This window comes from Eucyclogobius newberryi, unplaced genomic scaffold (assembly GCF_026437365.1).
Source record: "Eucyclogobius newberryi isolate DKJ021-1_F unplaced genomic scaffold, fEucNew1.0.hap1 SCAF_10, whole genome shotgun sequence".
Classification (NCBI taxonomy): Eukaryota; Metazoa; Chordata; class Actinopteri; order Gobiiformes; family Gobiidae; genus Eucyclogobius; species Eucyclogobius newberryi.
Genome location: NW_027315724.1, coordinates 37,613,749 through 37,639,069, shown reverse-complemented (window position 1 = coordinate 37,639,069; position 25,321 = coordinate 37,613,749). Strand labels below are relative to the sequence as shown.

Sequence of the window (25,321 nt, the reverse complement as noted above, 5' to 3'; positions counted from 1 at the left end):
AACACCTAGCAGTCTTGTCAACAATCACGTCTTTGGGGTTGAATAAAGTCAATACTTTCTGCGGCTGATGTGGACCTGGACTCAGACCTGGACTCAGACCTGGACTCAGACCTGGACTCAGACCTGGACTCAGACCTGGACTCAGACCTGGACTCAGACCTGGACTCAGACCTGGACTCAGACCTGGACTCAGACCTGGACTCAGACCTGGACTCAGACCTGGACTCAGACCTGGACTCAGACCTGGACTCAGACTTGAGTTTGGGCCGGGTGCACCTCGTGGGCCGGGTGAAGCCAAAGACAAGTTTGCACAGAGTTTTGAAACGCTTCAGTGGGGTTTATCTCTGTTAGCTCTGTTAGCTCTGTTAGCTCTGTTAGCTCTGTTAGCTCTGTTAGCTCTGTTAGCTCTGTTAGCTCTGTTAGCTCTGTTAGCTTAAGCAAACATGGATCCTCAGTGTTGTGTCAGCGATTCCTGTGCGGATCATTTGTTCTGGCGAAACTGTCACAACACCGTTTAATTCTTCTTTACTTAACCAACTCAATGCAGCTTTCACTCCAAGAAGAACGTGAAGAACGTGAAGAACGTGAAGAACGTGAAGAACGAGAAGAACGTGAAGAACGTGAAGAACGTGAAGAACGAGAAGAACGTGAAGAAAGAGAAGAACGAGAAGAAAGAGAAGAACGTGAAGAAAGAGAAGAACGTGAAGAACGAGAAGAACGTGAAGAACGTGAAGAACGTGAAGAACGAGAAGAACGTGAAGAACGTGAAGAACGTGAAGAACGAGAAGAACGTGAAGAACGTGAAGAACGTGAAGAACGAGAAGAACGTGAAGAAAGAGAAGAACGTGAAGAACGTGAAGAACGTGAAGAACGTGAAGAACGTGAAGAACGAGAAGAACGTGAAGAACGTGAAGAACGTGAAGAACGAGAAGAACGTGAAGAAAGAGAAGAACGTGAAGAACGTGAAGAACGTGAAGAACGTGAAGAACGTGAAGAACGAGAAGAACGTGAAGAACGTGAAGAACGTGAAGAACGAGAAGAACGTGAAGAACGAGAAGAACGTGAAGAACGTGAAGAACGTGAAGAACGAGAAGAACGAGAAGAACGTGAAGAACGTGAAGAACGTGAAGAACGTGAAGAACGAGAAGAACGTGAAGAACGAGAAGAACGTGAAGAACGAGAAGAACGAGAAGAACGTGAAGAACGTGAAGAACGAGAAGAACGTGAAGAACGAGAAGAACGTGAAGAACGTGAAGAACGAGAAGAACGTGAAGAACGAGAAGAACGTGAAGAACGTGAAGAACGTGAAGAACGAGAGGAACGTGAAGAACGAGAAGAACGAGAAGAAGGAAATGAGACTCTTTTCTTCCTTGAACTGTTTTGTGATTTCTGTCTTTGACGACCTGAAAACAGCTCCTTTAGTGTCCCTCCAGCTCCTCCTCTTCTCCAGGGCGGGGCCGCGGGGCGGGGCTTTCTCAGCTCCTTCTCGTCTCCTTCATGCTCTCCTTCTCGTCTCCTTCTCGTCTCCTTCATACTCTCCTTCTCGTCTCCTTCATGCTCTCCTTCTCGTCTCCTTCATGCTCTCCTTCTTGTCTCCTTCATGCTCTCCTTCAGGCTCTCCTTCTCGTCTCCTTCTTGTCTCCTTCATGCTCTCCTTCTCGTCTCCTTTATGCTCTCCTTCTCGTCTCCTTCAGGCTCTCCTTCTCGTCTCCTTCTTGTCTCCTTCATGCTCTCCTTCTCGTTTCCTTCATGCTCTCCTTCTCGTCTCCTTCTTGTCTCCTTCATGCTCTCCGTCTCGTCTCCTTCAGGCTCTCCTTCTCGTCTCCTTCTTGTCTCCTTCATGCTCTCCTTCTCGTCTCCTTCATGCTCTCCTTCTTGTCTCCTTCATGCTCTCCTTCTCGTCTCCTTCAGGCTCTCCTTCTCGTCACCTTCTTGTCTCCTTCATGCTCTCCGTCTCGTCTCCTTCAGGCTCTCCTTCTCGTCTCCTTCTTGTCTCCTTCACGCTCTCCTTCTCGTCTCCTTCTCGTCTCCTTCATGCTCTCCTTCTCGTCTCCTTCTTGTCTCCTTCATGCTCTCCTTCTCGTTTCCTTCATGCTCTCCTTCATGCTCTCCTTCTCGTCTCCTTCATGCTCTCCTTCTCATCTCCTTCATGCTCTCCTTCTCGTCTCCTTCATGCTCTCCTTCTTGTCTCCTTCTCGTCTCCTTCTTGTCTCCTTCATGCTCTCCTTCTCGTCTCCTTCATGCTCTCCTTCTCGTCTCCTTCATGCTCTCCTTCTCGTTTCCTTCATGCTCTCCTTCTCGTCTCCTTCTTGTCTCCTTCATGCTCTCCGTCTCGTCTCCTTCAGGCTCTCCTTCTCGTCTCCTTCTTGTCTCCTTCATGCTCTCCTTCTCGTCTCCTTCATGCTCTCCTTCTTGTCTCCTTCATGCTCTCCTTCTCGTCTCCTTCAGGCTCTCCTTCTCGTCACCTTCTTGTCTCCTTCATGCTCTCCGTCTCGTCTCCTTCAGGCTCTCCTTCTCGTCTCCTTCTTGTCTCCTTCACGCTCTCCTTCTCGTCTCCTTCTCGTCTCCTTCATGCTCTCCTTCTCGTCTCCTTCTTGTCTCCTTCATGCTCTCCTTCTCGTTTCCTTCATGCTCTCCTTCATGCTCTCCTTCTCGTCTCCTTCATGCTCTCCTTCTCATCTCCTTCATGCTCTCCTTCTCGTCTCCTTCATGCTCTCCTTCTTGTCTCCTTCTCGTCTCCTTCTTGTCTCCTTCATGCTCTCCTTCTCGTCTCCTTTATGCTCTCCTTCTCGTCTCCTTCAGGCTCTCCTTCTCGTCTCCTTCTCGTCTCCTTCAGGCTCTCCTTCTCGTCTCCTTCAGGCTCTCCTTCTCGTCTCCTTCTTGTCTCCTTCATGCTCTCCTTCTCGTTTCCTTCATGCTCTCCTTCTCGTCTCCTTCTTGTCTCCTTCATGCTCTCCGTCTCGTCTCCTTCAGGCTCTCCTTCTCGTCTCCTTCTTGTCTCCTTCACGCTCTCCTTCTCGTCTCCTTCATGCTCTCCTTCTCGTCTCCTTCATGCTCTCCTTCTCGTCTCCTTCATGCTCTCCTTCTCGTCTCCTTCATGCTCTCCTTCTTGTCTCCTTCATGCTCTCCTTCATGCTCTCCTTCTCGTCTCCTTCATGCTCTCCTTCTTGTCTCCTTCATGCTCTCCTTCATGCTCTCCTTCTCGTCTCCTTCGGGCTCTCCTTCTCGTCTCCTTCTTGTCTCCTTCATGCTCTCCTTCTCGTCTCCTTTATGCTCTCCTTCTCGTCTCCTTCAGGCTCTCCTTCTCGTCTCCTTCTCGTCTCCTTCAGGCTCTCCTTCTCGTCTCCTTCAGGCTCTCCTTCTCGTCTCCTTCTTGTCTCCTTCATGCTCTCCTTCTCGTTTCCTTCATGCTCTCCTTCTCGTCTCCTTCTTGTCTCCTTCATGCTCTCCGTCTCGTCTCCTTCAGGCTCTCCTTCTCGTCTCCTTCTTGTCTCCTTCACGCTCTCCTTCTCGTCTCCTTCATGCTCTCCTTCTCGTCTCCTTCATGCTCTCCTTCTCGTCTCCTTCTCGTCTCCTTCATGCTCTCCTTCTTGTCTCCTTCATGCTCTCCTTCTCGTCTCCTTCAGGCTCTCCTTCTCGTCTCCTTCTTGTCTCCTTCATGCTCTCCTTCTCGTTTCCTTCATGCTCTCCTTCTCGTCTCCTTCTCGTCTCCTTCATGCTCTCCTTCTTGTCTCCTTCATGCTCTCCGTCTCGTCTCCTTCAGGCTCTCCTTCTCGTCTCCTTCTTGTCTCCTTCATGCTCTCCTTCTCGTCTCCTTCATGCTCTCCTTCTTGTCTCCTTCATGCTCTCCGTCTCGTCTCCTTCAGGCTCTCCTTCTCGTCTCCTTCTTGTCTCCTTCATGCTCTCCTTCTTGTCTCCTTCTCGTCTCCTTCTTGTCTCCTTCATGCTCTCCTTCTCGTCTCCTTTATGCTCTCCTTCTCGTCTCCTTCAGGCTCTCCTTCTCGTCTCCTTCTCGTCTCCTTCAGGCTCTCCTTCTCGTCTCCTTCAGGCTCTCCTTCTCGTCTCCTTCTTGTCTCCTTCATGCTCTCCTTCTCGTTTCCTTCATGCTCTCCTTCTCGTCTCCTTCTTGTCTCCTTCATGCTCTCCTTCTCGTCTCCTTCTTGTCTCCTTCATGCTCTCCGTCTCGTCTCCTTCAGGCTCTCCTTCTCGTCTCCTTCTTGTCTCCTTCATGCTCTCCTTCTCGTCTCCTTCAGGCTCTCCTTCTCGTCTCCTTCTTGTCTCCTTTATGCTCTCCTTCTCGTCTCCTTCAGGCTCTCCTTCTCGTCTCCTTCTTGTCTCCTTCATGCTCTCCTTCTCGTTTCCTTCATGCTCTCCTCCTCTCGTCTCCTTCTTGTCTCCTTCATGCTCTCCTTCAGGCTCTCCTTCTCGTCTCCTTCTTGTCTCCTTCATGCTCTCCTTCAGGCTCTCCTTCTCGTCTCCTTCAGGCTCTCCTTCTCGTCTCCTTCTTGTCTCCTTTATGCTCTCCTTCTCGTCTCCTTCTCGTCTCCTTCATGCTCTCCTTCTCGTCTCCTTTATGCTCTCCTTCTCGTCTCCTTCTCGTCTCCTCCAGGCTCTCCTTCTTGTCTCCTTCTTGTCTCCTTCATGCTCTCCTTTTCGTCTCCTTCATGCTCTCCTTCTTGTCTCCTTCATGCTCTCCTTCTCGTCTCCTTCATGCTCTCCTTCTCGTCTCCTTCTTGTCTCCTTCATGCTCTCCTTCAGGCTCTCCTTCTCGTCTCCTTCAGGCTCTCCTTCTCGTCTCCTTCTTGTCTCCTTTATGCTCTCCTTCTCGTCTCCTTCAGGCTCTCCTTCTCGTCTCCTTCTTGTCTCCTTCATGCTCTCCTTCTCGTTTCCTTCATGCTCTCCTTCTCGTCTCCTTCTTGTCTTTTTCATGCTCTCCGTCTCGTCTCCTTCAGGCTCTCCTTCTCGTCTCCTTCTTGTCTCCTTCATGCTCTCCTTCTCGTTTCCTTCATGCTCTCCTTCTCGTCTCCTTCTTGTCTCCTTCATGCTCTCCGTCTCGTCTCCTTCAGGCTCTCCTTCTTGTCTCCTTCTTGTCTCCTTCATGCTCTCCTTTTCGTCTCCTTCATGCTCTCCTTCTTGTCTTCTTCATGCTCTCCTTCTCGTCTCCTTCATGCTCTCCTTCTTGTCTCCTTCATGCTCTCCTTCAGGCTCTCCTTCTCGTCTCCTTCTTGTCTCCTTCATGCTCTCCTTCATGCTCTCCTTCTCGTCTCCTTTTCGTCTCCTTCATGCTCTCCTTCATGCTCTCCTTCTCGTCTCCTTCATGCTCTCCTTCTCGTCTCCTTTTCGTCTCCTTCATGCTCTCCTTCTCGTCTCCTTCATGCTCTCCTTCTCGTCTCCTTCATGCTCTCCTTCAGGCTCTCCTTCTCGTCTCCTTCAGGCTCTCCTTCTCGTCTCCTTCTTGTCTCCTTTATGCTCTCCTTCTCGTTTCCTTCATGCTCTCCTTCTCGTCTCCTTCTTGTCTTTTTCATGCTCTCCGTCTCGTCTCCTTCAGGCTCTCCTTCTCGTCTCCTTCTTGTCTCCTTCATGCTCTCCTTCTCGTTTCCTCCATGCTCTCCTTCTCGTCTCCTTCTTGTCTCCTTCATGCTCTCCGTCTCGTCTCCTTCAGGCTCTCCTTCTTGTCTCCTTCTTGTCTCCTTCATGCTCTCCTTTTCGTCTCCTTCATGCTCTCCTTCTTGTCTCCTTCATGCTCTCCGTCTCGTCTCCTTCAGGCTCTCCTTCTCGTCTCCTTCTTGTCTCCTTCATGCTCTCCTTCTCGTTTCCTCCATGCTCTCCTTCTCGTCTCCTTCTTGTCTCCTTCATGCTCTCCGTCTCGTCTCCTTCAGGCTCTCCTTGTCTCCTTCTTGTCTCCTTCATGCTCTCCTTTTCGTCTCCTTCATGCTCTCCTTCTTGTCTCCTTCATGCTCTCCTTCAGGCTCTCCTTCTCGTCTCCTTCTTGTCTCCTTCATGCTCTCCTTTTCGTCTCCTTCATGCTCTCCTTCTTGTCTCCTTCATGCTCTCCGTCTCGTCTCCTTCAGGCTCTCCTTCTCGTCTCCTTCTTGTCTCCTTCATGCTCTCCTTCTCGTTTCCTCCATGCTCTCCTTCTCGTCTCCTTCTTGTCTCCTTCATGCTCTCCGTCTCGTCTCCTTCAGGCTCTCCTTCTTGTCTCCTTCTTGTCTCCTTCATGCTCTCCTTTTCGTCTCCTTCATGCTCTCCTTCTTGTCTCCTTCATGCTCTCCTTCAGGCTCTCCTTCTCGTCTCCTTCTTGTCTCCTTCATGCTCTCCTTCTCGTCTCCTTTATGCTCTCCTTCTCGTCTCCTTCTCGTCTCCTTCATGCTCTCCTTCTCGTCTCCTTCTTGTCTCCTTCATGCTCTCCTTCTCGTCTCCTTTATGCTCTCCTTCTCGTCTCCTTCTCGTCTCCTTCATGCTCTCCTTCTCGTCTCCTTCAGGCTCTCCTTCTCGTCTCCTTCATGCTCTCCTTCAGGCTCTCCTTACACACCGCTCTGGTATTTCAGGAAGTGGGATCTCCGCTGCTCTGATTGGACATGGAGCGGTGTGGGCGGGGCCTGTGTGGGCGAGGTCTGTGGGGCAGGTCTTCACACAGTCATGATCTCTGCTTCTGTCACAGCTCTTCACATGTTTTTCTGCTGTGTTTTCCTGGTGAAACGTCTCGATGACGTCAGAGGCGTCGGCTGGACTCGTGGTAACGTTGCTTTTGTTTCTTCAGTCGTTGTGTCGTGTGAAGAAGCTGGTGTTTCCTCAAGCGTCTCCTGCTTAGAGTTTGGAGTTTGAACTAAGAACGAGGAAGGACAGACAGAGCGTCTCACCTGTTTGAGAGGCTCTTAAATGTTGAATTGAATGTTCCACAATCAGGCATTAAAGGGCTAATGCTGTGATACTTTCACATTTTAGAGCTTTTAAACATGCTCTAACATTGTTCCCTCATCAAGAACTGACCAATTTTCAATTCAACTGTTTCAATTTGTTTTTGCTCTGGAGGCTCTGAGCTGGTTTCAACTCCATAAACCATCGCAGACTCGACCTTCATTACAGCTGTAGGTGTTAGCATTAGCATGTCTGCATTAGCATTTTCCCCACTGTACTTCCCTCTGCTGCCAGTAGATGGAGCGCTAACACCAAATCTTGAGGAGGGAACGCCTGACGACTAGAAAGTGACGTGTGCAACAACATTGCCGTGGCAACGAGCAGGGAGCAGCCCCTCCCCCAGAAATGTTACTTACGGCACAGTTTAAATACGCCACAGGATTTCATCGACTTGTATTTCATGTTGAATATTTATGTCGAGCGCTCCATCTACTGGCAGCAGAGGGAACTACCGCGGGGGAATAAACAGAAGCTAGCTCGTCCCGACATGCTAATGTAAACACATGATGATCATGTGATCGAATCCACTGTAAAAGTGTTCAGGAAAGTTCCAAATGCGTCTTATGTATCTTTTCCCAGTATATGTAGTAGTATATACAGTAGTTTATCAAATCAAATCAAATCAAATCAATTTATTTTTGTAAGGCCCAAAATCACAACAACAGTTGCCTCTGAGGGCCACAGGGAGAAATGAATCAACAATGTCTGTGATGAGTTTATGCAGTAGTACATGCAGTAGTATATACAGTAGTATATGCAGTAGTATATACAGTAGTATATACAGTAGTATATACAGTAGTACATGCAGTAGTATATACAGTAGTATATGCAGTAGTATATGCAGTAGTACATGCAGTAGTATATACAGTAGTACATGCAGTAGTATATGCAGTAGTATATGCCTTAGTATATGCAGTAGTACATGCAGTAGTATATGCAGTAGTATATGCAGTAGTACATGCAGTAGTATATGCAGTAGTATATGCAGTAGTATATGCAGTAGTACATGCAGTAGTACATGCAGTAGTATATGCAGTAGTACATGCAGTAGTACATGCAGTAGTATATGCAGTAGTATATGCAGTAGTATATGCAGTAGTACATGCAGTAGTACATGCAGTAGTATATACAGTAGTACATGCAGTAGTACATGCAGTAGTATATACAGTAGTACATGCAGTAGTATATGCAGTAGTATATACAGTAGTATATGCAGTAGTATATGCAGTAGTATATGCAGTAGTATATGCAGTAGTATATACAGTAGTACATGCAGTAGTATATGCAGTAGTATATACAGTAGTATATGCAGTAGTATATACAGTAGTATATGCAGTAGTATATACAGTAGTACATGCAGTAGTATATACAGTAGTATATGCAGTAGTATATGCAGTAGTATATACAGTAGTATATGCAGTAGTATATGCAGTAGTATATACAGTAGTATATGCAGTAGTATATACAGTAGTATATACAGTAGTATATGCAGTAGTATATACAGTAGTATATACAGTAGTATATACAGTAGTATATGCAGTAGTATATACAGTAGTATATACAGTAGTATATACAGTAGTATATGCAGTAGTATATGCAGTATATGCAGTAGTATATACAGTAGTATATGCAGTAGTATATACAGTAGTATATACAGTAGTATATGCAGTAGTATATACAGTAGTATATACAGTAGTATATGCAGTAGTATATACAGTAGTATATACAGTAGTATATGCAGTAGTATATGCAGTAGTATATACAGTAGTATATGCAGTAGTATATGCAGTATATGCAGTAGTATATACAGTAGTACATGCAGTAGTATATACAGTAGTATATACAGTAGTATATACAGTAGTATATACAGTAGTATATGCAGTAGTATATACAGTAGTATATACAGTAGTATATGCAGTAGTATATACAGTAGTATATACAGTAGTATATACAGTAGTATATGCAGTAGTATATACAGTAGTATATGCAGTAGTATATACAGTAGTATATACAGTACTCAATGGACGATTTTCCGGCGATTTGAGAACTCAGGTGGAAGTGCTCATGCCACGCCCCGTGCTCATGCCACTCCCCCGTGCTCATGCCACTCCCCCCTACTCATGCCACTCCCCCGTGCACATGCCACGCCCCCGTGCTCATGCCACTCCCCAGTGCTCATGCCACTCCCCCGTGCTCATGCCACTCCCCCCTGCTCATGCCACTCCCCCCTGCACATGCCACGCCCCGTGCGCATGCCACTCCCCCGTGCGCTTGCCACTCCCCCGTGCTCATGCCACTCCCCCGTGCGCATGCCACTCCCCCGTGCTCAAGCCACTCCCCCGTGTGGACTGATACACTCTTTTGAGCTCGAACTGTCTTCATTTTGTCCCGTCACTGAGGGAACTATATTATGATAGATCAATGCGCTTAGACACAGGGAAACGTGGGGACGAGGCTCTGCAGGTGAACGAGGCCCTGCAGGTGAACGAGGCCCTGCAGGTGGAACGAGGCCCTGCAGGTGAACGAGGCCCTGCAGGTGAACGAGGCTCTGCAGGTGAACGAGGCCCTGCAGGTGGAACGAGGCCCTGCAGGTGAACGAGGCCCTGCAGGTGAACGAGGCTCTGCAGGTGAACGAGGCCCTGCAGGTGAACGAGGCCCTGCAGGTGAACGAGGCCCTGCAGGTGAACGAGGCTCTGCAGGTGAACGAGGCCCTGCAGGTGAACGAGGCCCTGCAGGTGAACGAGGCCCTGCAGGTGGTTGTGGTCGGTTGTGGTCGGTTGTGGTCGGTTGTAGTTGGTTGTGGTCGGTTGTAGTTGGTTGTAGTTGGTTGTGGTCGGTTGTAGTTGGTTGTGGTCGGTTGTGGTCGGTTGTAGTTGGTTGTAGTTGGTTGTGGTCGGTTTTAGTTGGTTGTAGTTGGTTGTGGTCGGTTTTAGTTGGTTATGGTCGGTTGTAGTTGGTTGTGGTCGGTTGTGGTCGGTTGTAGTTGGTTGTGGTCGGTTGTGGTCGGTTGTAGTTGGTTGTGGTCGGGTGTGGTCGGTTGTAGTTGGTTGTAGTTGATTGTGGTCGGTTTTAGTTGGTTGTGGTCGGTTTTAGTTGGTTGTGGTCGGTTGTAGTTGGTTGTGGTCTCAGCAGGTTCTAGTCCGTCTCTGTTTCTGCTGAAGCTGAAGCCGTCGCAGGAGGAGCAGGAATGTGGAGCATTTCCACTGAACACACAGCACCGGCCTGGAGGTCACGACAGGGATGATCGCCTCGTCCCGGGTCAGAGCGCACGGTTTGACCAACAGGAGCCCGTACAATCGCCTCAATTAGCAAAACAAATAAATGAATGACTTAATGACTGTCAAAATAAAAGAGTTGGTTGTTGTTTTACTCCAAAGCTTCAGTTTGAACAGGGATCATCGAAGCTCCTGCAGATGCCGATACTTCGTGCTTGTGGACATCGGCTGCAGCTGAATCAAACCCTCTAACCCCTTCTGACCCCTTCTGACCTGTTCTGACCCCTTCTGCTCCTCCCTGCGGTTGAAGAATCCGTCCCTCCTCGGTTTCTGCCGTTTGAACGTTGAACTCTTCATAGAAACTTGTCGGCCGCGCCTCCACGACCGAAGATAACGACGGCGATCAAACGTCTGAACGTTTGGACTCGAGTGGAGACGAATCCACGTTCTCCTCGAAAAGCCTCGGGTTGAGTCGTGTGCAGGGCCGGCCCAGCCTATAAGCGAACTAAGCAGCCGCGTAGGGCCCCGAGGCGTTAATAGGGCCCCCAATCTGGCAACCCGTCTTATGCGAAGTGCAAGCGCAGCGTGCTCCACTAGTGTAGTAGCGCTGCTGGCGCGGCAGCGCACACAGCGGGAACATATAACGCACAAACCACATTTATTTGTAATGACAATCTGGCAACCAAGACACCAAACCTGCTCTGATTGGTCAACTTCATTGTGCGCGAGCAGAACGAGAGCAAAACATAAACACAACACAACCTGGTCCCTGCGTGGTCCTCATGTCCAGAGGAATATATCCCCCCGAAGCCGAAAAACGAAAGAAGAAACTTCTTGACGATGTAATGAAACTGCAAACTCAACAACACTCTCCAGGTATTGAACTTCTCTTACAAAGAGACGGTTAATGCTGCTGTTTGAAACAACACGAGTCTGTCACGTTAGTTCGCTCAGGCTGGAGGCGACGAGAGCTCTGCCCCGCACTATAATAATATGTCTGAATGAAAGATAATAAGCTTCACATTTACACCAGCCCCGTGGTATTAGCTGCAGGTGAGGCCGGTGAGGGGCGTCTATGCCCGGGTCACTAAGAGGTTTGAGATCCGGTCCGGACGAGCGCCGTCTCGTCCAGAACCTCTGACGTGCGGCCCCTGTCCCGGGCCCCTGTCCCGGGCCCCTGTCCCGGGCCCCTGTCCCGGGCCCCTGTCCCGGGGCCCTGTCCCGGGGCCCCTGAGCAGCCTCAGTCAGAGATGAGCGGGTTTGAGTTTGCGTCCCTCTCTCACACATCACCATGTGTGAGATCACTCGTGACTCGTGATGTCTGTTTGACTTCTTAACGTGCAATAAGAGGAACGTAAAGGTTTATGCACGTGAGGTCCATCAGCCAATCACATCGCAGCATTGTTTCATGCAGGAGTCCAGTGTGTGATGTTCTGATCAGAACAAACATTTATATTGTAATTAACTTTTAATAAGAGCAATAAAACATTTCAATTCATTTAAAAAGCATCATTAGACTATTTGTTATAAATTATAATAAATTGATAGTGAAACATAACCAGACATATTATAATTACGTCTGTTATAGAATAATACTATATATTTTTATATAAAAGTGGCAAAGTTGCAGAAACACAGTCTCTTCACTAGAGCGAGGTTTGGACCTTCACTTCTCGTTCTGTTCATTCTCTGGGAATAACATGTTTGTTTTATCAGTGTTAATTGTTAATCAAGCAACGCTTATGCCATTTATTTAATTTAATATAACTTGTTTTGTCACTTTAGCAAGAATGAACAGTTGGGAGCAGTAAAAGATAAATTAGTAAGGATAACTATTACTTTTACATTTTCAGTTAAAATGAATCAATTTGATCATAATTATTTTTCATAGCCAATATTGTATTGAGTAATTAAGTACACTAATGTATTAATAACTGGCTTTAATCATTTTCTCCTGGCACAGTTTCATCACATCATCATTTTATAGCATTACAACCTCAACATTTTACTCTTACTTTAGCCGGCTGGGCCACATTAAAATGCAGCAGAAGACCCAAAAAAGGTCTGAAAATCTCTGGGGGAGGGCCCCCAGACCCCCCCTGTTCATTAATTTAAACTAATGTGCAAATGTGGCTGTAGACCTTAACGCCCACAAATACGCCCAAAAACATATCTGGGACGTGTGTTATTTGTACAGGGAGTAGAGGTGATGTCAGCGGAATACCAAGTTGCATTGTGGGATTTAAGTTATCAATATTTGAGCTTGTGAGGTGTTGAGAATAAACTAACTGGCAAACGGATGCCCTGGAGTTTTGGTGCGCTTTGTTTGCGTTGAAGAAAGTTCCTATATGTGAATTGTTTACTGACAATGGCAATAAAACTGATTCTGATCACGTGGTGAGGGGCCCCCAAAAATGTTTTCACTTAGGGCCCCCTGAAGGCTTGGGCCGGCCCTGGTCGTGTGATGCCAATGTGACCATCTGATCCACGCGAAAACTACTGTATTTTCCGGACTATAAGTCGCACCAGCCAAAAAACACATATATAAGTCACATTTTTTGGAGAAATGTATTTGATCAAATCCAGGACCAAGAACTGACATTTCATCTGTAAATGCAGTTTATAATAATAACAGATGAGAGAACATGGTGAAAAGGTGTATGTATGCTAACGCTAACACCTTTAGCTACATAACGCGGTGTACGTATGCTAACGCTAACACCTTCAGCTACATGACACGGTGTACGTATGCTAATGCTAACACCTTCAGCTACATGACGCGGTGTACGTATGCTAACGCTAACACCTTCAGCTACATGACGCGGCGTACGTATGCTAACGCTAACACCTTCAGCTACATGACGCGGCGTAGGTATGCTAACGCTAACACCTTCAGCTACATGACGCGGTGTACGTATGCTAACGCTAACACCTTCAGCTACATGACGCGGTGTACGTATGCTAATGCTAACACCTTCAGCTACATGACGCGGTGTACGTATGCTAACGCTAACACCTTCAGCTACATGACGCGGCGTAGGTATGCTAACGCTAACACCTTCAGCTACATGACGCGGTGTCTGATTAAAAAAACAGTATTTGCAACATCAAACAGCGTTTTCCTTCTGAAAGCTGTGGTTTGGTCGTATTTTCGTTGTGGCGCAGAATCTTTACCTCCAAAAACGTGAGTGTGACTCAAAAAAGGTTGAATAAATGCGTGTTTGAGACTTTGACAAACGGAGGAAAAATCCAAATTACGACAATTGTTCGGGTCATTGTTTTAATCTAGAAGAACTTTTACCGTTGATCAGACCAAACCTGAAGATCCCAAAATAACCTCCGACCTGAGACAAAAACAGAAAACCGGTTTAATTTGTATGAATTTGTGTCTTTTTTGTGTTATTTGACCTCATTTCACGAACATTTTATCTTGATCCATTGGATTTAACACGTTTTTTGCTTCAGATTTTGTGGCAGAACAATCTTTATTTCACACCGTTTGTGTCATAATCATAAATAAAGTGTCGTTCATGTCTCAGTCCAGTCAAATCTGCTTTTTCAATTCAGTTTATTCCTGTAAAGCCCAAAATCACGACAGCAAAACGGTTGAATCCACCGTCAGAAAGTGAGAAAATCAAACCACGAAACTGCAAAGAAACAGCAGTTCTATACGTTTATCACGACCATCACGACTGTGCGATCACGACTGTGCGATCGCGACTGTTCGATCACGACTGTTCGCTCACGACTATTTGCTCACGACTGTTCACGACTGTTCGCTCACGACTGTGCGATCACGACTATTTGCTCACGACTGTTCACGACTGTTCGCTCACGACTGTGCGATCACGACTGTGCGATCACGACTGTTCGATCACGACTGTGCGATCACGACTGTGCGATCACGACTGTGCAATCACGACTGTGCGATCACGACTGTGCGATCACGACTGTTCGATCACGACTGTGCGATCACGACTGTGCGATCACGACTGTTCGATCACGACTGTGCGATCACGACTGTTCGATCACGACTGTGCGATCACGACTGATCGATCACGACTGTGCGATCACGACTGTGCGATCACGACTGTTCGATCACGACTGTGCGATCACGACTGTGCGATCACGACTGTTCGATCACGACTGTGCGATCACGACTGTGCGATCACGACTGTTCGATCACGATTGTGCGATCACGACTGTGCGATCACGACTGTGCGATCGCGACTGTTCGATCACGACTGTTCGCTCACGACTATTTGCTCACGACTGTTCACGACTGTGCGATCACGACTGTGCGATCACGACTGTTCGATCACGACTGTGCGATCACGACTGTGCGATCACGACTGTGCGATCACGACTGTGCGATCACGACTGTGCGATCACGACTGTTCGATCACGACTGTGCGATCACGACTGTGCGATCACGACTGTTCGATCACGACTGTGCGATCACGACTGTTCGATCACGACTGTGCGATCACGACTGATCGATCACGACTGTGCGATCACGACTGTGCGATCACGACTGTTCGATCACGACTGTGCGATCACGACTGTGCGATCACGACTGTTCGATCACGACTGTGCGATCACGACTGTGCGATCACGACTGTTCGATCACGATTGTGCGATCACGACTGTGCGATCACGACTGTGCGATCACGACTGTTCGATCACGACTGTGCGATCATGACTGTGCGATCACGACTGTGCGATCACGACTGTGCGATCACGACTGTGCGATCACGACTGTGCGATCACGACTGTTCGATCACGACTGTGCGATCACGACTGTGCGATCACGACTGTTCGATCACGACTGTGCGATCACGACTGTTCGATCACGACTGTGCGATCACGACTGATCGATCACGACTGTGCGATCACGACTGTGCGATCACGACTGTTCGATCACGACTGTGCGATCACGACTGTGCGATCACGACTGTTCGATCACGACTGTGCGATCACGACTGTGCGATCACGACTGTTCGATCACGATTGTGCGATCACGACTGTGCGATCACGACTGTGCGATCGCGACTGTTCGATCACGACTGTTCGCTCACGACTATTTGCTCACGACTGTTCACGACTGTGCGATCACGACTGTGCGATCACGACTGTTCGATCACGACTGTGCGATCACGACTGTGCGATCACGACTGTGCGATCACGACTGTGCGATCACGACTGTTCGATCACGACTGTGCGATCACGACTGTGCGATCACGACTGTTCGATCACGACTGTGCGATCACGACTGTTCGATCACGACTGTGCGATCACGACTGATCGATCACGACTGTGCGATCACGACTGTGCGATCACGACTGTTCGATCACGACTGTGCGATCACGACTGTGCGATCACGACTGTTCGATCACGACTGTGCGATCACGACTGTGCGATCACGACTGTTCGATCACGATTGTGCGATCACGACTGTGCGATCACGACTGTGCGATCACGACTGTTCGATCACGACTGTGCGATCATGACTGTGCGATCACGACTGTGCGATCACGACTGTGCTATCACGACTGTGCTATCACGACTGTGCGATCACGACTGTTCGATCACGACTGTGCGATCACGACTGTTCGATCACGACTGTGCGATCACGACTGTGCGATCACGACTGTGCGATCACGACTGTGCGATCACGACTGTTCGATCACGACTGTGCGATCACGACTGTGCGATCACGACTGTGCGATCACGACTGTTCGATCACGACTGTGCGATCACGACTGTGCGATCACGACTGTGCGATCACGACTGTGCTATCACGACTGTGCTATCACGACTGTGCGATCACGACTGTTCGATCACGACTGTTCGATCACGACTGTGCGATCACGACTGTGCGATCACGACTGTGCGATCACGACTGTGCGATCACGACTGTGCGATCACGACTGTGCGATCACGTTCTGACTCACGTCTGTGAAACCCGAGTTCTCATTCTTTTCTTCTCCGTGAGAGTCACAAACACAATGGCTGAAGTGGAGCGTGAAGGACTCTGAGTCGGACAATGAACCCTGCGAATTCTTCCATCGGCGTCTGTCGCTTCCAGGAATGTGTTGGCAGCGCGTGGAGGGCGGAGCTCCGTGTGGAAGGCGGAGCTTCTTCAGCCCTTTCTCTTCCGTCTGTTTCGAGGGGGAAGAGGCAGGAATTCGCTGATCCGAGTTTTGTAAAAGCCGAGTTTGGACCGGGCTCGTCGAGATGTTGGTCCATAATCGTGATTGTTCAGGTCGCAATCGTGACAACCGCAAAATAGTAATCGTGTTCAATCATTTCTTCAGCCGTCGTCCCAAAAAATCAGACCTAAATGTAAAGAACAGTTTTTTTTTCTGCTTGTTTTTGTTCAACGTTATTTTGTCGTCGAGAAAGTTCAGTTCGGTCACATGACCACGCCCGTTTCCCAGCGACTCCTGAGGGCCCCGTGTGGCTGATCAGCAGAATCATGTCTTTATGAGCTCTTTTTATGTTTGAATTATCTCTTTATCACAGACTCATCGATGGTTCAAAGTGTTGGAAACAGATCCTAGAACTCGTGTTGAACCAGACGCACGCTTCATGTCGATGGAGAAGAAAATGATGTTCGATCTCGAGCTTCATCAGAACAACTAAGAATTATTTTTCTTCTTTTTTTCCCCCCTCTCTCTCAACATTTAAGCTTTTCACACACTTTTCACTGTAGTCTCTGTAGTCTCTGTAGTCTGTAGTTTCTTTGTAGTCTCTGTAGTCTCTGTAGTCTGTAGTCTCTGTAGTTTCTCTGTAGTCTCTGTAGTCTCTGTAGTTTATCTGTAGTCTCTGTAGTCTGTAGTCTCTGTAGTCTCTAGTTTCTTTGTAGTCTCTGTAGTCTCTGTAGTCTGTAGTCTCTGTAGTTTCTCTGTAGTCTCTGTAGTCTCTGTAGTTTATCTGTAGTCTCTGTAGTCTGTAGTCTCTGTAGTCTCTAGTTTCTCTGTAGTCTCAGTAGTCTGTAGTCTCTGTAGTTTCTCTGTAGTCTCTGTAGTTTATCTGTAGTCTCTGTAGTCTCTGTAGTCTCTAGTTTCTCTTTAGTCTCTGTAGTCTCTGTAGTTTCTCTGTAGTCTCTGTAGTTTATCTGTAGTCTCTGTAGTCTGTAGTCTCTGTAGTCTCTAGTTTCTCTGTAGTCTATGTAGTCTCTAGTTTCTCTGTAGTCTCTGTAGTCTGTAGTCTCTGTAGTTTCTCTGTAGTCTCTGTAGTTTATCTGTAGTCTCTGTAGTCTCTGTAGTCTCTAGTTTCTCTTTAGTCTCTGTAGTCTCTGTAGTCTGTAGTCTCTGTAGTTTCTCTGTAGTCTCTAGTTTCTCTGTAGTCTCTGTAGTCTCTGTAGTCTCTGCAGTCTGTAGTCTCTAGTTTCTCTGTAGTCTCTAGTTTCTCTGTAGTCTCTGTAGTCTCTAGTTTCTCTGTAGTCTCTGTAGTCTGTAGTCTCCGTAGTCTCTGTAGTCTGTAGTCTCTGTAGTCTATAGTCTCTGTAGTTTCTCTGTAGTTTCTCTGTAGTCTCTGTAGTCTCTAGTTTCTCTGTAGTCTCTGCAGTCTCTAGTTTCTCTGTAGTCTCTGTAGTCTCCAGTTTCTCTGTAGTCTCTGTAGTCTGTAGTCTCTGTAGTCTCTAGTTTCTCTGTAGTCTCTGTAGTCTCTAGTTTCTCTGTAGTCTCTAGTTTCTCTGTAGTCTCCAGTTTCTCTGTAGTCTCTGTAGTCTGTAGTCTCTGTAGTCTCTGTAGTCTCTAGTTTCTATGTAGTCTCTAGTTTCTCTGTAGTCTCTGTAGTCTCTAGTTTCTCTGTAGTCGCTGTAGTCTCTGTAGTCTCTAGTTTCTCTGTAGTCTCTGTAGTCTCTGTAGTCTGTAGTCTCCGTAGTCTGTAGTCTCTGTAGTTTCTTTGTAGTCTGTATTCTCTAGTTTCTCTGTAGTCTCTGTAGTCTCTAGTTTCTCTGTAGTCTCTGTAGTCTCCAGTTTCTCTATAGTCTCTGTAATCTGTAGTCTCTGTAGTCTCTGTAGTCTCTAGTTTCTCTGTAGTCTCTAGTTTCTCTGTAGTCTCTAGTTTCTCTGTAGTCTCTGTAGTCTCTAGTTTCTCTGTAGTCTCTGTAGTCTCTGTAGTCTCTAGTTTCTCTGTAGTCTCTGTAGTCTCTGTAGTCTGTAGTCTCCGTAGTCTCTGTAGTCTCTGTAGTCTCTGTAGTCTCTGTAGTCTCTGTAGTTTCTCTGTAGTCTCTAGTTTCTCTGTAGTCTCTGCAGTCTCTAGTTTCTCTGTAGTCTCTGTAGTCTGTAGTCTCCGTAGTCTCTGTAGTCTGTAGTCTCTGTAGTTTCTTTGTAGTATGTATTATCTAGTTTCTCTGTAGTCTCTGTAGTCTCTAGTTTCTCTGTAGTCTCTAGTTTCTCTGTAGTCTCTGTAGTCTCTAGTTTCTCTGTAGTCTGTAGTCTCCGTAGTCTCTGTAGTCTGTAGTCTCTGTAGTCTGTAGTCTCTGTAGTCTCTGTAGTCTGTAGTCTCTGTAGTTTCTCTGTAGTCTCTGTAGTCTCTAGTTTCTCTGTAGTCTCTGTAGTCTCTAGTTTCTCTGTAGTCTCTGTAGTCTCTGTAGTCTCTAGTTTCTCTGTAGTCTCTAGTTTCTCTGTAGTCTCTGTAGTCTCTAGTTTCTCTGTAGTCTCTGTAGTCTCTGTAGTCTCTAGTTTCTCTGTAGTCTCTGTAGTCTCTGTAGTCTGTAGTCTCCGTAGTCCGTAGTCTCTGTAGTCTCTGTAGTCTCTGTAGTCTCTGTAGTCTCTAGTTTCTCTGTAGTCTGTAGTCTCCGTAGTCTCTGTAGTCTGTAGTCTCTGTAGTCTGTAGTCTCTGTAGTCTCTGTAGTCTGTAGTCTCTGTAGTTTCTCTGTAGTCTCTGTAGTCTCTAGTTTCTCTGTAGTCTCTGTAGTCTCTGTAGTCTCTAGTTTCTCTGTAGTCTCTGTAGTCTCTGTAGTCTCTAGTTTCTCTGTAGTCTCTGTAGTCTCTAGTTTCTCTGTAGTCTCTGTAGTCTCTAGTTTCTCTGTAGTCTCTGTAGTCTCTGTAGTCTTCAGTTGCTCTGTAGTCTCTGTAGTCTCTGTAGTCTCTAGTTTCTCTGTAGTCTCTGTAGTCTCTAGTTTCTCTGTAGTCTCTGTAGTCTCTGTAGTCTCTAGTTTCTCTGTAGTCTCTGTAGTCTCTGTAGTCTCTAGTTTCTCTGTAGTCTCTGTAGTCTCTGTAGTCTCTAGTTTCTCTGTAGTCTCTGTAGTCTCTAGTTTTTCTGTAGTCTCTAGTTTCTCTGTAGTCCCTAGTTTCTCTGTAGTCTCTGTAGTCTCTAGTTTCTCTGTAGTCTCTGTAGTCTCTAGTTTCTCTGTAGTCTCTGTAGTCTCTAGTTTCTCTGTAGTCTCTGTAGTCTCTGTAGTCTCTGTAGTCTCTGTAGTTTCTCTGTAGTCTCTAGTTTCTCTGTAGTCTCTAGTCTCTAGTTTCTCTGTAGTCTCTAGTTTCTCTGTAGTCTCTGTAGTCTCTAGTTTCTCTGTAGTCTCTGTAGTCTATAGTCTCTGTAGTCTCTGTAGTCTCCTAGTCTCTGTAGTCTGTAGTCTCTGTAGTTTCTTTGTAGTCTGTATTCTCTAGTTTCTCTGTAGTCTCTGTAGTCTCTAGTTTCTCTGTAGTCTCTGTAGTCTCTAGTTTCTCTGTAGTCTCTGTAGTCTCCGTAGTCTCTGTAGTCTGTAGTCTCTGTAGTCTGTAGTCTCTGTAGTCTGTAGTCTCTGTAGTCTCTGTAGTCTGTAGTCTGTAGTTTCTCTCTAGTCTCTGTAGTCTCTAGTTTCTCTGTAGTCTCTGTAGTCTCTAGTTTCTCTGTAGTCTCTGTAGTCTCTGTAGTCTCTAGTTTCTCTGTAGTCTCTGTAGTCTCTGTAGTCTCTAGTTTCTCTGTAGTCTCTGTAGTCTCTGTAGTCTCTGTAGTCTCTGTAGTCTCTAGTTTCTCTGTAGTCTCTGTAGTCTCTGTAGTCTCTGTAGTCTCTGTAGTCTCTAGTTTCTCTGTAGTCTCTGTAGTCTCTGGGTTGGGTATTGCCTAGTACCTTGTGATACAATGCGTGTCCCGATACAAGATCTACAATACGATACCGATACCGATACTTGGAACTTGATACGATCCTTATCCTGATACATGGAAACTTGTGTTAAGAGTTGACTCGAAAGCACCAGAAAGGTTCTCAAGATGTGGTGCTTCTGACACTTCTGATGAATCAGAGACAGTAGTCTCTAGTTTCTCTGTAGTCTCTAGTTTCTCTGTAGTCTCTAGTTTCTCTGTAGTCTCTAGTTTCTCTGTAGTCTCTGTAGTCTCTAGTTTCTCTGTAGTCTCTGTAGTCTCTGTAGTCTCTAGTTTCTCTGTAGTCTCTGTAGTCTCTGTAGTCTGTAGTCTCCGTAGTCTGTAGTCTCTGTAGTTTCTTTGTAGTCTGTATTCTCTAGTTTCTCTGTAGTCTCTGTAGTCTCTAGTTTCTCTGTAGTCTCTGTAGTCTCCAGTTTCTCTATAGTCTCTGTAGTCTGTAGTCTCTGTAGTCTCTGTAGTCTCTGTAGTCTCTGTAGTCTCTAGTTTCTCTGTAGTCTCTAGTTTCTCTGTAGTCTCTAGTTTCTCTGTAGTCTCTGTAGTCTCTAGTTTCTCTGTAGTCTCTGTAGTCTCTAGTTTCTCTGTAGTCTCTGTAGTCTGTAGTCTCCGTAGTCCGTAGTCTCTGTAGTCTCTGTTGTCTCTGTAGTCTCTGTAGTCTCTGTAGTTTCTCTGTAGTCTCTGCAGTCTCTAGTTTCTCTGTAGTCTCTGTAGTCTATAGTCTCTGTAGTCTCTGTAGTCTCTGTAGTCTGTAGTCTCCGTAGTCTCTGTAGTCTGTAGTCTCTGTAGTTTCTTTGTAGTATGTATTCTCTAGTTTCTCTGTAGTCTCTGTAGTCTCTAGTTTCTCTGTAGTCTCTAGTTTCTCTGTAGTCTCTAGTTTCTCTGTAGTCTGTAGTCTCCGTAGTCTCTGTAGTCTGTAGTCTCTGTAGTCTGTAGTCTCTGTAGTCTCTGTAGTCTGTAGTCTCTGTAGTTTCTCTGTAGTCTCTGTAGTCTCTAGTTTCTCTGTAGTCTCTGTAGTCTCTGTAGTCTCTAGTTTCTCTGTAGTCTCTGTAGTCTCTGTAGTCTCTAGTTTCTCTGTAGTCTCTAGTTTCTCTGTAGTCTCTGTAGTCTCTAGTTTCTCTGTAGTCTCTGTAGTCTCTGTAGTCTCTAGTTTCTCTGTAGTCTCTGTAGTCTGTAGTCTCCGTAGTCCGTAGTCTCTGTAGTCTCTGTAGTCTCTGTAGTCTCTGTAGTCTCTGTAGTTTCTCTGTAGTCTCTAGTTTCTCTGTAGTCTCTGCAGTCTCTAGTTTCTCTGTAGTCTATAGTCTCTGTAGTCTCTGTAGTCTGTAGTCTCCGTAGTCTCTGTAGTCTGTAGTCTCTGTAGTTTCTTTGTAGTATGTATTCTCTAGTTTCTCTGTAGTCTCTGTAGTCTCTAGTTTCTCTGTAGTCTCTAGTTTCTCTGTAGTCTCTGTAGTCTCTAGTTTCTCTGTAGTCTGTAGTCTCCGTAGTCTCTGTAGTCTGTAGTCTCTGTAGTCTGTAGTCTCTGTAGTCTCTGTAGTCTGTAGTCTCTGTAGTTTCTCTGTAGTCTCTAGTTTCTCTGTAGTCTCCGTAGTCTCTGTAGTCTCTAGTTTCTCTGTAGTCTCTTTAGTCTCTGTAGTCTTCAGTTGCTCTGTAGTCTCTGTAGTCTCTGTAGTCTCTAGTTTCTCTGTAGTCTCTGTAGTCTCTAGTTTCTCTGTAGTCTCTGTAGTCTCTGTAGTCTCTAGTTTCTCTGTAGTCTCTGTAGTCTCCGTAGTCTCTAGTTTCTCTGTAGTCTCTGTAGTCTCTGTAGTCTCTAGTTTCTCTGTAGTCTCTGTAGTCTCTGTAGTCTCTGTAGTCTCTGTAGTCTCTAGTTTCTCTGTAGTCTCTGTAGTCTCTGGGTTGGGTATTGCCTAGTACCTTGTGATACAATGCGTGTCCCGATACAAGATCTACAATACGATACCGATACCGATACTTGGAACTTGATACGATCCTTATCCTGATACATGGAAAATTGTGTTAAGAGTTGACTCGAAAGCACCAGAAAGGTTCTCAAGATGTGGTGCTTCTGACCCTTCTGATGAATCAGAGACAGTAGTCTCTAGTTTCTCTGTAGTCTCTAGTTTCTCTGTAGTCTCTAGTTTCTCTGTAGTCTCTGTAGTCTCTAGTTTCTCTGTAGTCTCTGTAGTCTCTGTAGTCTCTAGTTTCTCTGTAGTCTCTGTAGTCTCTGTAGTCTGTAGTCTCCGTAGTCTGTAGTCTCTGTAGTTTCTTTGTAGTCTGTATTCTCTAGTTTCCCTGTAGTCTCTAGTTTCTCTGTAGTCTCTGTAGTCTCCAGTTTCTCTGTAGTCTCTAGTTTCTCTGTAGTCTCTAGTTTCTCTGTAGTCTCTGTAGTCTCTAGTTTCTCTGTAGTCTCTGTAGTCTCTGTAGTCTCTGTAGTCTCTGTAGTCTCTGTAGTCTCTAGTTTCTCTGTAGTCTCTGTAGTCTCTGTAGTCTCTAGTTTCTCTGTAGTCTCTGTAGTCTCTGTAGTCTCTAGTTTCTCTGTAGTCTCTGTAGTCTCTGTAGTCTCTGTAGTCTCTAGTTTCTCTGTAGTCTCTAGTTTCTCTGTAGTCTCTGTAGTCTCTGTAGTCTCTGTAGTCTCTAGTTTCTCTGTAGTCTCTAGTTTCTCTGTAGTCTCTGTAGTCTCTGTAGTCTCTAGTTTCTCTGTAGTCTCTAGTTTCTCTGTAGTCTCTGTAGTCTCTGTAGTCTCTGTAGTCTCTGTAGTCTCTAGTTTCTCTGTAGTCTCTGTAGTCTCTGTAGTCTCTAGTTTCTCTGTAGTCTCTGTAGTCTCTAGTTTCTCTGTAGTCTCTGTAGTCTCTGTAGTCTCTAGTTTCTCTGTAGTCTCTGTAGTCTCTAGTTTCTCTGTAGTCTCTGTAGTCTCTGTAGTCTCTGTAGTCTCTAGTTTCTCTGTAGTCTCTGTAGTCTCTGGGTTGGGTATTGCCTAGTACCTTGTGATACAATGCGTGTCCCGATACAAGATCTACAATACGATACCGATACCGATACTTGGAACTTGATACGATCCTTATCCTGATACATGGAAACTTGTGTTAAGAGTTGACTCGAAAGCACCAGAAAGGTTCTCAAGATGTGGTGCTTCTGACACTTCTGATGATTCAGAGACAGAACCAGAACCTTCTGCCTCTGAGGTCCAGACGTGTGTGAGGTTCTAGAGGAACTGTTCACTCTGCGTTCTACGTTGACGACAGAATGTACGAGGTTCTAGAGGAACTGTAACACGTGTTCTATGTTTCCCAGGGTGCAGCGGGGGAGGTCCCTCGGCCCCTGGAGCCCGACATGAGACGCCTGAGCTCTGAGGACCGACTCACCGCTGCCCTCTCCTGTCACAAGAGCAGAACTGACTCAGGTAAAAGTCTCTCCTCCTGTTACACACTCAGTCTCTCCTCCTGTTACACACTCAGTCTCTCCTCCTGTTACACACTCAGTCTCTCCTCCTGTTACACACTCAGTCTCTCCTCCTGTTACACACTCAGTCTCTCCTCCTGTTACACACTCAGTCTCTCCTCCTGTTACACACTCAGTCTCTCCTCCTGTTACACACTCAGTCTCTCCTCCTGTTACACACTCAGTCTCTCCTCCTGTTATACACTCAGTCTCTCCTCCTGTTACACACTCAGTCTCTCCTCCTGTTATACACTCAGTCTCTCCTCCTGTTACACACTCAGTCTCTCCTCCTGTTACACACTCAGTCTCTCCTCCTGTTACACACTCAGTCTCTCCTCCTGTTACACACTCAGTCTCTCCTCCTGTTATACACTCAGTCTCTCCTCCTGTTACACACTCAGTCTCTCCTCCTGTTACACACTCAGTCTCTCCTCCTGTTATACACTCAGTCTCTCCTCCTGTTACTCACTCAGTCTCTCCTCCTGTTACTCACTCAGTCTCTCCTCCTGTTATACACTCAGTCTCTCCTCCTGTTACACACTCAGTCTCTCCTCCTGTTATACACTCAGTCTCTCCTCCTGTTATACACTCAGTCTCTCCTCCTGTTACACACTCAGTCTCTCCTCCTGTTACTCACTCAGTCTCTCCTCCTGTTACACACTCAGTCTCTCCTCCTGTTACACACTCAGTCTCTCCTCCTGTTACACACTCAGTCTCTCCTCCTGTTACTCACTCAGTCTCTCCTCCTGTTACACACTCAGTCTCTCCTCCTGTTACACACTCAGTCTCTCCTCCTGTTATACACTCAGTCTCTCCTCCTGTTATACACTCAGTCTCTCCTCCTGTTACACACTCAGTCTCTCCTCCTGTTACTCACTCAGTCTCTCCTCCTGTTACACACTCAGTCTCTCCTCCTGTTACACACTCAGTCTCTCCTCCTGTTACACACTCAGTCTCTCCTCCTGTTATACACTCAGTCTCTCCTCCTGTTACACACTCAGTCTCTCCTCCTGTTACACACTCAGTCTCTCCTCCTGTTACACACTCAGTCTCTCCTCCTGTTACACACTCAGTCTCTCCTCCTGTTACACACTCAGTCTCTCCTCCTGTTACACACTCAGTCTCTCCTCCTGTTATACACTCAGTCTCTCCTCCTGTTACACACTCAGTCTCTCCTCCTGTTACACACTCAGTCTCTCCTCCTGTTACACACTCAGTCTCTCCTCCTGTTACACACTCAGTCTCTCCTCCTGTTACTCACTCAGTCTCTCCTCCTGTTACACACTCAGTCTCTCCTCCTGTTATACACTCAGTCTCTCCTCCCTCCTGCAGGATGTGAGGCGAGCGGCTCCTCGTCCGGCTCAGAGCGTCAGGGCAGTGTGGTCAGCTCCAGCAGCATGGCCAGCGTGTCCAGTAAAGAGGGCGGTCCTTTCCCCCCCCTGACCCCCCTGACCCCCCCGACGCTCCGCGGCCTCTCGCCCTTCCCCCATGGTCGCTCCATCTCCATCTCGGTGGTGCCCTGCTCGGCGCCGGCCCCCAGAGGAGAAGAGGTCAGTGTCTTGAGTGACCAGTGACCGATGCTTTTATGGACTCGTTAAGATGGATTATTTGGCTTCGACTTCGACGTTCTATTATTGTGACTTTTAAAATACACTAAATAA

The 25,321-nt window shown here is 46.8% G+C and overlaps 1 protein-coding gene across 4 annotated transcripts in view; it reads left to right on the top strand.

The window, feature by feature from the left end:
- Window positions 1–25,321, top strand: part of LOC140369104 (kinase suppressor of Ras 1-like) — a 62,848-nt gene that overhangs the window by 9,845 nt on the left and 27,682 nt on the right. For 2 of the 4 annotated variants that reach the window (XM_072456360.1, XM_072456351.1), the window contains exons 1-3: window positions 6,643–6,736; window positions 23,514–23,622; window positions 24,993–25,210. In XM_072456360.1, coding sequence (XP_072312461.1) covers window positions 6,707–6,736; window positions 23,514–23,622; window positions 24,993–25,210 — 357 coding nt within the window. In that variant the 5' untranslated portion in view covers window positions 6,643–6,706. Of the gene's footprint in view, window positions 1–6,642; window positions 6,737–23,513; window positions 23,623–24,992; window positions 25,211–25,321 lie in introns of those variants that run through there. The other 2 variants (XM_072456367.1, XM_072456376.1) reach the window with 1 other exon arrangement.